General features: G+C 55.4%; 1 protein-coding gene across 1 annotated transcript; it reads left to right on the forward strand.

Moving 5' to 3' along the window:
- The first annotated feature begins 436 nt into the window (after positions 1-436).
- On the forward strand, positions 437-9,567 carry NRN1 (neuritin 1). Its single transcript, XM_074872521.1, has 3 exons — positions 437-1,062; positions 4,974-5,118; positions 8,254-9,567. Exons 1-3 carry the CDS (start codon positions 1,008-1,010, stop codon positions 8,483-8,485), a joined length of 432 nt encoding a protein of 143 aa, XP_074728622.1. The 5' UTR covers positions 437-1,007; the 3' UTR covers positions 8,486-9,567.
- The last annotated feature ends 1,844 nt before the right edge of the window (positions 9,568-11,411 follow it).

An 11,411-nucleotide genomic window follows, 5' to 3' on the forward strand; every position in this document is an offset into this window, starting at 1 on the left:
CCCCGGCCGCAGGCCGGCCCCACTGCGGCTCCCCAGGGCTACCCCACGCGTCAGCCCTTTCCCCACGCCACCCTCTGCAGTCCCACAGCCGGACTGGGGCTGCCGCCACCAGCATCGAGCACGGGCAGTAGGGCCGGGAGAGACCAGCTCCCCCCCACAACCCCGTTCCCCCCTCCCCTCCTCAGCCTGGGGGTGACGTCATGGTGGGGGAGGGGCGGGCAGGGGGAGGGGTACCCCTGCACCTCCCTTTCCTCCTCCCTGCTCCACAGCGCGGGGGCCGGGCCGGCCAGCCCCGACGGGGCGGCCCGGGGGCGGGGGGGGTTTCTGCCGTGCTATCCCCACCCCCGGGGGGGCGGCTCCTCCGTCTGCGTGTGTGTATGTGTGTGTGTGTGTGCGCGCGCGCGCGCGTGTGTGCGTGTCTGTGTGTGTGTGTGTGTGCGCGCGTGTGCGTCTGTGTGTGCGTGTTCCCCCTCGCCCCCGCGTCCCTCCCGCCCCGGGGGGACGGTCCCGGCTGCCGCCCCCAGCCGCCACTCGGGGCAGGAGGAGCGCGGGGCGGGGGGTGGGGGGAGTTTCTCGTCAATTAATGGGGCGGGGGGACACGGGGAGAGAGGATAAATCCAGCCTGTGATGCCTATAAATGGCGTTTCTCTTCCAAGGTGCACATTTAGGAAAAAAAAAAAAAAAAAAAAAAAAAAAAAAAAAAAAAAAGAAGAAGGGGGGAAAAAACCCCGGTCCGTGTCATCCCCCCGCGTCAGGGCCGGCGGTGGGCGTGAGGCTGTTCTTCCTCCGCCCCCTCCTAATGGAGCGAACCATTCCCAGCTAGTCCTCCGCGCCCGCTCCCTCTGCCTCCCTCTTTCTCTCCTTCTCCTCTTGTCTCCCCCCTCTTGTCTGCAAAGTCCTCCGCTGCTCGGAACTTGTTGGCAATGCCTATTTTTCAGCTTTCCCCCACGTTCTCCAAAGTAACTATTTAAAGATCTGCAGCCGCAAATGGTTTTACTAAATGTAGGATGGGACTTAAGTTGAACGGCAGATATATTTCTCTGATCCTTGCTGTACAGATAGGTAAGTGGACTGCCAGATTCGGTACCAAGTTGTGTGCACCAAAGCCCGGCTGATGCATGCAGAAGCGGAATGTCGAAATAACCTGCGCTGACGGCCGCGGTTTGGGGCTGCGGGGGGACCCCCGCTCCCCGCTCCCCGCTCCCTCTGCCTCCTTCCCGGCGGCGGATTCGCGGTTCTTCACGCTCCCACGGCAGGGGGGTCCGCAGGAAAGGGAGTCGATTTCTTATTCCTCTTAAATCACTTTTGTTGTTCGTTTTCCTAAATCAGTGCATGCTCGTTCATACTTCCTCTTTTTTCCCCCCCTTTTATTCTTCCTCCTTTTCACCCCTCCTGTTCTCTCCGTCCCCACGAACGGCTGCATTTGTACCTGCTTTTCGGATATCCCCTGCATTCCTTTCCACCGACAATTTGGGGAGTCCAGTGCCAAGAATTCCACCCCCCTCCCCGAGGGACAGAGAAATAAGGACCGGCCAAAAATGACTTGCGAGAGATCTAGCTGGAAAGTTTTTTTTGCAGAAAATCAGGGGGACAACCGAAAGGCTCCCTTTGGGAACTTGGAGGCTTTCCCATTTGCAGAGCAGCCTAAAACCAAACAAAACCTAACTTAAAAAAATAATCCACCCGAAAGTGGGCATTAAACAAATGAAAATTATTTTAAAATCGCGAAGTCCCACCGCCCGATCGTTAATTTTGTGCTCCGAGAACCGCTGTCAAAAAACGAGCGGGTCCAAAAAATTTCTATGTATGCTAGGTTACTTAAAATAGAACAGGTTTCCCTCCAAGCCGGTATGTGTTTTTGTGTGCTCGTGGCTGGTTTTGTTCAATATCTTGGGGTTTTCGCTCGTTCTTTTTGTTGATTTGCTCTCAGGTTCATTTTATTCAACATTTCTTCGCTGAAAATTTTTTGAGTTACAGACATTAAACAGTCTCCAAGTTATTGACCACTTTGGTCCTGTACAGGCAAATTTTAAATATTATATATTGAATATGTATATTCTCGAACATGAGCCAAAACAGGGCTTCAAGGAAAGGGCGATTAAAAAGTGTTTAAAACGCGATTAAAACAGATTGCCAGGTGTGAAGAGACCTTTGAAAATATTTGCCTGCAAAGGAATTCTGCTACAATAAAAAAAAATGCTCGGCGTTGCTATTTAGAGATCCTTTTGCTCGGTCACCCTCCTCTCCAGACAATCTCTGCAGCATTTTGTGGGTACCAAAAGAAAGAAGAGGAAAAAAAAAAAAAAAAAAAAAAAAAAAGAAAAGAAAACAACAACAAAAAAAAAAAAAAGAGGAGGGAGAACAAGAAAGGGAGGAAAGAAGGAGGCAAAATGCCTTGAACATTTCCTCATCGAGAAAAAAAAAAAAAATTGCGATGAAATGTTGACCTCTGGAAAATGTGGATATACGATGCAAACCCCTCCATTCGTATTACCATTCCATTTTAAATGAGGCTGAACTCTTCAGAAGGCCATTTTCTGTACTGTCAGAGAAAGAAGGGGGAAGGCATTATTTGGATGTTATCCTTTAATTTCAGCCCTTGCATTTTTTGTTTGCTCGTTCGTTTGGAGGTGGAGGATTTTCTCTCATTTGTGTTTATTTGATTCAGCCGAGGGAGGAGGATTTTACTGACTGTGAAATTTCCAAAGGTAGCTAGATCCGCTGGGAATCGCTGTCCCCGGGCTGGCGTGACCATGAGCAGTCAATTCGGAAAGTTACCCCCAAATATTGCTGCACACCGCGGAGATGGTGGCAGTGCGGTCGCTTTGCGGTGCCCTGGGAGAGGACGGCTTTGAAGCTCGTGGAGGGCTTTTCTCCTCTCTGCTCCTCCTTCGGTATTTCGGGTAACCTTCCCCCCACCACCAAACCCCCCGAAATTAGTTTCTGGTTGCCGGTGTGGGGTTTGCGAAGGGCCATTTGCCTTTGCCCCGTCCCCGGGAACGGCTCGTGTGAAATGGATGTTCGGCTCCTTCCCAAAAATGTCTATGGACCGGGGCTTTAAAAAAAAAAAAAAAAAAAAGGGAAAAATTTATTTATTTATCTATTTATTTGAGCAGAGGGGATTGGAGCTGTCCGAAATCCCTGACATTTTGGGAGGTGACCGGGGTGAGGGGGGGGTGCGAGGGGACCGAGTCTCGGGGGAGGGCGCCCAGGGACAGGAGGGGTGGACCAGGGGCAGCTAAAGGGCAGGCGGACTGAGAGGACGGGGTGCGGGTTTCGGGGCGCGGGGGAGCACGATCCGGTACGGATGGCTACTGCGGTCCTGCTGCATTGCAAATTGCTGCACACTCTTGTCTTTGAAAGGGGGGGGGGGAAAGGTCGGGGCCACGGCAAAGCACAAGCGACCTAGTTCAAGAGGAATCCCACTGTCGTTTAACCGGGCGGGACCCTCGTCTGTCTGCTTTTGGTTTGGTTTTGTTTGGGTTTTTTTTATTATTATTGGTGGGGTTTGGGGCGGCTTTGGGCCGGGGGCATCCTGTGCGGCGGGCACCGAGGGCCAGGCCGCCCCTGGGAGGGGAGGGATGCTCTGCGCCCCGCTGCTCCCACACCCGACCCCCCCCCAACACTCCGGCCCGGGGCAGGGCTCCGCTCCGGACCCCATATTTTCAGCGCAGCCCCGTCACGTTTTCCGAGAAATTCGTGTCAACTTCCCCTCCCCTTCCCGGTGCAGCTGCCGGCGTGGGCCGGAGTGGGTTTTACAGGGCACGGCTTCACCCTGGGGACGGCCCCCGGTTTTCCGCTGTGTGTTTGCCTGGATTTTTTTCCTGCCGTGGCCAATGTCTGTAACCTGCTGGGGGTTTGATGTGGCGGCTGGTGCCGGGGTGTGTGTGTGTGTGTGTGTGTGCGCGCGGAGGGGAGTGGCCACCAAGTCGTGTCAGCGATGAATCAAAAAACGGCGAGAGGGGGATCTGGGTCGAAACAGTCTCTTTTCGGAGTCAGCCATTTAGCTTGTAACCGGGGCCCGGCAAGGAAACACACACACACACACCCTGGCGGCACGGATCGGGAGGGGACCCCCACCCCAACACCCCCTCCCCACCCCCCTCGCGTGTCCGCAGCTGCCGGGCCAGGCCCCGCGGGCGGACGGGACGGGACGGGACGCAGGGACACCGTCCTGGGGAGAGGCGGGGGGGCGCGTCTCCCGCAGGCCGTAATTCATTTTCTTTCCCCGTTGGAGGCGGTTGCTGTTGTGTTTGTTACCGGTGTATTTGGCCGAGTGCCGGTTGCCGGCACCGTCCCGGGGGTGCCCGGGTGTGCGGGAGCGGGAGGCATCCCTGCCCCTGCCCGCCCCGCCGCCCCGAGCCCCGGCAGCCGCCCCCCGTCGCTGCCTGCGCGGCTTTCGGGCCGCTTCTCGCCGTGTCTTTAGCTCAGCTTTTGCTAGTGTTTTTTTGGTTATTATTATTATTATTTTTATTTTCTTTCCCGCTGCGTCTCGCACGATATTTGCCAGGGCACCTGGGCAAGAAGGAGCCGTGTGCGTGCCTGCGTGTGCGCCGGTGTTTGTACGGAGAAACGCGCCTGCTGCTTCGGGGCGGAATTTTCTAACAAAGGAGCGAGTCCGGGGAGAAGCAGCAGCGCATCTTCACCTCCCCTCCCCTCCTCCTCGCCCCTCAAAAAAAAAGAAATTTAAAAAAAAAAAAAAAAAAGAAGACTGAAATCAACGCGGTTAATCCGCGGGCACCGAAACCCCCGGCGCTAAAAAAAGGCAAAGGGCGAAAAGCACCTGACTCGTGTCCCCAAGTGCCCGGTGGCGTCCCTGGCCCGGCCCCCCCCCCCCCGCCCCCCAGATCGCCGCTGCCCGGCGGGGCGTACCTTTAGCGAGGATGGGGGGGGAGGGGAGGAGGGGGGGCGGTGGAGCGGGGGGCCGGGGCGGGCGGGACCCTCAAAGCTGACCTGTGCCCCTGCCCCCCCAGCGTACCTGGTGCAGGCGGTGAGAGCGGCGGGGCGGTGCGATGCGGTCTTTAGGGGCTTCTCGGACTGTTTGCTGCGGCTGGGCGATAACATGGCCAACTACCCGCAGGACCTGGACGACAAGAGAAATCTCCAAACGATCTGCGCGTAGGTCTTTCCTCTCTCCTTCGGGGCCGCGGGGGGGAGAACGGGACTAAGGGGGGTGTCACCCGGGGTTGGGCAAGGGGGGCGAGGCTGGCTGGTGGCGGTGGGAAGGGACGACGCGGATCTAACGCGGGGTTTGGTGCTCCGGGGTCGGATGCTCCGCGCCGAGGTCCCTCCAAGCGGGGACAGGCCGGGCTGGGGTAGCAGTGAAGTCTGGAGGGAGATTTTACAATGTCTTCTTTAGTTTTTCCCTCCGTGAATCTGGGTGGTTAGGGTTTTTTCTCTCTCTCTCTTTTCTTCCCCCCCCCTCCCCTCCTTAGCTCCTCGCTCGTATTCTTTCCCTTCTCCTGCTTTGCACTGGGATGCTGTAATTAGATGCAGGGGGGTGGTTATCCCTTTCCTTGTTGCTGCTTTTGGGACCGCCGCTCACCGGCAGGCTTCGGGGTCCCCCCCGGGCCCTCAAGGCAGAGGCAGGCCGGGGGGAGGCAGCTCACCCCGCCCGGGGACAGCCGTCGCTGGGGAGGCAAATCCTCAGAAAACAGAATGTAATTAAAAAGGAAAGAGCCCGGCCACAATATGAATCGGCCCGCGGCAGAGGGGGCAATTACCCCTACTCCCGCCACCCCCCTGCGCCGCCCGGGCCCCCTGACCCCGGGGGCAGCCCATTTCCCCCCAGTTTCGCCCTTCTCCTGGCACAGAGGGGAGAAGGAAGGGGCAACCAGGAAGGGGGAAAAAATAATAATGATAAAAAGGAAATAACAACAAAAAATAATAAAGGGAGAAAAATAGCTCGGCTTCCAAAATCGGCTCCTGCTCCCCTCCTTCCCAATATCTCTCCGAAGGTGGAGGAACTGGGACAGCTGGAGGAGACCTAAATTTGGGGTATTTTTTCCCCAGAGATCAGGGCAGCTGATCTTACCAGGGGAGGGAAACCTGAGGCGGCTGCGGGTGGCCGGGAAGCCGCCAGCTCCGGCCTCGCCCGCCCCGTCTCGGGGTCTCCCGTCCCGAGCAGGGAGGCAGAAACGGACATTTTCGATAACGTTTGGAAGGGAGGGGAAAAAAAAAAAAAAAAAAAAAAGAAAGAAATCCGGCTGCACAGGGTATTCTCCCATCTCCCCGTTTCCAGCACAAACTCCTCCCGCCGAAAAAAAACCCAAAACAAAACAAAAAAGGAAAATCATAGTTAGAAATGAGTTAAGGTCCTTAGACATAAATATGTTTGGGATAGTTTTTTTCTCATTTTGCTCCGCGAAAATCAGAAAACGAAGGACGTGAAATGGGAAGGTGGGAAAGGAAAGGAAAGGAAAGGAAAGGAAAGGAAAGGAAAGGAAAGGAAAGGAAAGGAAAGGAAAGGAAAGGAAAGGAAAGGAAAGGAAAGGAAAGGAAAGGAAAGGAAAGGAAAGGAAAGGAAAGGAAAGGAAAGGAAAGGAAAGGAAAGGAAAGGAAAGGAAAGGAAAGGAAAGGAAAGGAAAGGAAAGGAGAAAAAGAAAAAGAAAAAGAAAAAGAAAAAGAAAAAGAAAAAGAAAAAGAAAAAGAAAAAGAAAAAGAAAAAGAAAAAGAAAAAGAAAAAGAGTCTTTAACCGTCCTTTCTCCTCTTCCTGCCTAGAGATTTCTAAGCCAAGCACCTACCAAGGCTGGCACCTCACTGTTAAGTGCTGGGTTGCGGTTTACCTTGTGTCCTGCATGAGGAATAAATACCCAGGGGCAGCAGCGTCCCAATATGAAGTCCTTTGGCCCTGGAGTGCCAGACCAGAAGTGGTCCCGACCTGTAAAAAGTACCTCTTTTCCAAGCAAACCCCTTTTCCCGACCACCGCCCACCACCCGTTTGCCTTCACCCTGTGCCGGGATGTGTATTGAAAGAAGATGGGGAAAGATTTAATTTTCCTTTGGGAGATGCAATTACAGCAGAAATACTGCAGGAGAGGCACACTCTCAGACTCTGGCTTCTCAGTATCTCATTATTTATTACAAATGTAGCAAACATTGGGAGTCTACAACCAGCTTAGAGTGCTCATAAATTAGAGTCTGTAGGACTACTTTAAAAAGAAAAAAAGGAAGAAGAAGAAAATCAAGATCCAAATTTGCAGGCGCCTGCCATGAGGCAAGGGGGAAACAGGAAGCAGAGGGCAGATTCGGGGTGCTTTTCCATAACCCAGACGCGGAGAGGGAAGGTCCTCCCGTCCCCCCCAGGTGGGGCAGTGGGACGGGTCCTGCCTCGGCGGCAAACCCCGGGCCAGGCCCCGTGAAGAAGGGAATGAAAGTAAAAGGAAAATCCTGTGGGAACAGCTGGGAATTTGCCCGGGGAAGGAGAAACCCTTCGCTGCCTACAGCCCCCTGGCCATGGATGAGGAGTCCCTCCCGCCGCTCCCCGCGCCGCGGGCAGGTGCCGGCCGCCCAGGAGGATGCTCCTTCCTCCTTCTTCTCCTCCTCCTCCTCCTCCTCCTTTCCTGCCCCTGCAGTCAGAGTCCCCTCCCGCGCCGGGGGATCCCTCCCGAGGGTTTCTAACGCCTCACGGGGACCCTCCAGGATACCGCCTCCCGCCCGCGGAAAGCGATGCCTTTCCCACCCCCACCTGCCCGCTCCCACCGGTGACGGAAAACTCCCGGGACGAGACCGTGGGCTCCTAGGCTGGTGTCTGCCAGCCGCGGGGTTCACCCCCTCTCCCCCCATCAGGCAAAGACCCCCTCCGGCAGAGACCCAGCAAAGCAATTTTTGCACCATCCCGCCCAGCCCGGGCCGGTGCCGAAGGCAGGGCTGGGAAAGGGGGACCCCCGAAGCCACCGCCAGCCGCAGCCCCCCCGGGAGCTGGCCGGGGAGCCGGTGCCCAGCGCGAAGCGTGAGCCCGGGGCGGGCTGTGGGGCAGCCGGGGGAAGGCGAGGGGCCGAGGATCCCTCCCAGAAACCGGTGTCTCGGGTGGGGGGGTGAGGGAGGGCTGGGCCCGGGTTTTAGGGCGGGGGAGGCGGCGGCTCCTCCCTGCCGGGCGCCAACCCCCCTTTTAGGCATGTCCCCGCTCAGCTCCGCCGTCGGGGGGTCGGGGGGCCCGAGGGGGCACTGTGTGTGTCGTGTCACACCCCCCCCCTCCCCCGGGAAGGTGGGTGCGTGCCTGTTTTGATGCCGGCTGCTCTCCCCTCCTGCAGGTACTGGGATGATTTCCACGTCTGCACCCTCACAGCGCTCACCGATTGCCAGGAAGGAGCGACAGATCTCTGGGAGAAATTGAGACGGGAATCCAAAAACCTCGATTTCCAAGGCAGCTTATTTGAACTGTGCGGAGGCGGCAGCGGCGCGGCCCCGTCCCTCCTCCCGCCGGCTTTGCCCCTGCTCCTGGCGGCTCTGTGGGCCGCCCTAGTGACCTGGCTGCCTTTCTAGGGGGGCGAGCACACTCACACCCACCCCCCCTCCATGTGCTGGATCTCTAGAGGAAGTGTCCATCCGTTGCTTTGGGGACGTTGTGCTTTTCTGTGGTTGATGATGATGGTGGTGGTGGTGGTGGCTGCTGATGGTGAAACACCCATGTAGGACTGTGGAAGCGTTCTCCCTTTATTTTTTGTGTTTTATTTGCCAAATGTTACCAAACAGGCAGCGGCGCGCAGCCCAAATCGGACCTCAGCTTTACTATCGCTTCGAATCAAAAATAGAAAAAAAAAAAAAAATACAAACTCGAGCCCTCGTTGTGCAAAAGCAATCTCAGGAACGGCTCCGGGCCACCTAATGCTAAGGTTGTAATCGGCCGGGTACCTCCCGGCGGGCCACGGGCTCCCCTAAAAATGTGGCAGTGGGCGAGGCGAGAACAAAAACGCAGACAAAAAAAGGCACTGGCGATGAATCCAAGGTAGATGTCCACGTGTGAAGCATATGGTGAATAATTCACAATCTCTCATCTTTCCTCCACAGTCGCTTGTTTTTTGGTCATTCCACTGCAAAAAAAAAAAAATAAAATTAAAAAATAAAAAAGATCATTTTTCCTCGAGGGAAAAAGAGCGAGCGAGCGAGGGAGAGAGGGAAACGAACAGTGTAGGGAGGAAAGGAGGAAGCAAGAATGGAAGGAAGAAACAATAGAAAGACGTGTCTAAATGCTCGGAGGAGTGAAGGAATGCTGCTAACAGATCTCTGAGAGTTTACCTTTACTTGCTGTTCGAAGGCATCTTTCCGAATTCACTGCCTTTAATTTTTTCCTCCTCTTTGTTTTAGATGTTACACATACGAGTAAAATACCTGAATATCCAACCGTAGGGATCACAAAAAGGGGGCTTAAATGTAAACCTAAAGAAAAAAAAAAAAACCACAACAGCAAAATGATTTTGAAAAAAAAAAGAGCCTTGATTTTAAAAGAGAAGAAAAATGTAATTTAAACAAAAGTTTATTATAAAGTCAATTCAGCAAAAAAATAACAAAAAAAGATTTGCTACAAAGTATAGACAGAAGTATAAAATAAAAAATATTGTTTGAAATGAGGGTGTCGTCCTTTTTATAAAATATGTCTAGAGTATATTGGAAAATACAGGGCTTTTAAGGCAAGGAAGGCGAAATCCCGAACCGATCCATTGATGAACGTGGCAATTTCAGTTCAAACAAGGACAGAGCGGCTGAACTGGTTAGTCGGAGCCTTCCTTTTTTTTTTTTTTTTTTTTTCCTCCTTCATTTCTTTCTTAAAATTATGCTATAAATCCTCCCACCCCCCTCCTCCTCCTCCTCCCGAAACCCCAAAACGCAACACCCCCGCTTCCCAGCTGCCCGGAGCCGGCGCAGGGAACCCCGCACAGTGGCGGGGGGCGGGCGGCGCGGCGGTCCCGCGGGGGCTACCGCGGGGCGCGGAGCGGCGCGGAGGAGCCCCGGTGGAGAAAGGGAGGGAGGGAGGGCAGAACCACCATTAAGGAGGAGGCTGCGGAGCCGAAGCCGGGGCGCAGAGGAGCCCTTTCATAATTAATAAGGCAGCTCAGCCGAAGGAGCAAGGGGAAGGGGGGGACGGGGTATTGATTTCGCAGCAGAAGCTGCTCTAACCTCGGCTATTTATAGGCGCCTGATGCCTTTATAAAGAAATGCACATCAAAGAGTAAACACGTCCTTTTTGCTTTTAAGGCGAGAGCCCAGCTGGCGACCGGGGGTGGGTGGGTGAGTGGGTGATGGGGAGGTAGGGGCCGCGAATTTGTTTGAGTTGATTTATTTCGGTGGGGAGCCGCTGCCTGCGCAATAGGTCTCCTTTGCCAATGTGTAGGGTGGCAGGGTCTCGCTCTCCTTCACCCCCTCGCCCTGCTCCCCTTCCTTCCCAAGGTCCGCAATGTAATGTGTAAGCAATAGCAAATGTAACAGTTCATAAATCAAACAGTGGGTCGCAAGCCAATCTGCATTTCCCAAACGGATTGAATCCCAGCAACGAATGCGCTCAGGAACTGGAGCCAGGCGCCTTTACCACTGGAAGCAATGTTGATTTTTTAATGATAAAATACATTATGCCTGTGTTGGGAAGGGGGGGGGGGGGGGGGGGGGGGGGGGCTATGCAGAGCTCAGCCTCGCTTCGGCAGACACAGGTCTGCTTGCATTTCGTTTTCCTTTGCCCTCCCTCTAGACACAATCCCCACCACCACCAAAGAAAAAGAAAACCCTGGAGAGCAGAGCAAATGGTTTGGGTTATTTTCCCTCCCCACGGAGGAACTAGACCTAAATTGATTTTTCTGTGTACATCTCTATATTCATGAGGTCAGGCGCTGCTGTTACGATTTCCTATAGCACGAAATGCCAGCTGCCGAGGAGAGAGGGGCGAGGGAGCCCTTGCTGGGGTGCGGGGGGCTCTGCAGCCTGCCGTCTCCGCCGGCCGGGCCTAGGGACCCTTCGCCGGCGGCAGGCAGCCCTCTTTGCCCCGGAGCTGCCCAGGCCCGGCACCCCCCGGCATGGCGTCCGCCGCGGCCCCCACCTTCCCGGCCTCTGGACGGGGTCCGTCCGTCGGAGGACGGTGGGAGGGGACCCCCCAGCTTTTCCTCACCCCTCGGAAGAAAGTGGAAACTCCGTAATAAGGGGGCGATTTCCAGCTCGTTAGTGGACTCGAGTTACCCTCGCGTGAGGGTGAATTGCTAACGGATCATCTCTCCGCAATTAGCACATCCCCCAATTAGCCCTCCGCTGAGACGCATGGTGGCAAACCGGAGAAAAACAGCCGAGCGGGTCAGGAGGGGGTCCGGTGGTGCCGGTGGCCGTGCCGGGGCCCCTTCTCTCCCGCCGCGCCCCCAACACCTCCCGGCGAGTCTCCCCTTTCAGGGTCCTAATTGCCGGGTGCCCATCCCCGGGGCTCAGGCCGGCC

The sequence above is a fragment of the Strix uralensis genome, chromosome 1 (assembly GCF_047716275.1).
Source record: "Strix uralensis isolate ZFMK-TIS-50842 chromosome 1, bStrUra1, whole genome shotgun sequence".
Lineage (NCBI taxonomy): Eukaryota > Metazoa > Chordata > Aves > Strigiformes > Strigidae > Strix > Strix uralensis.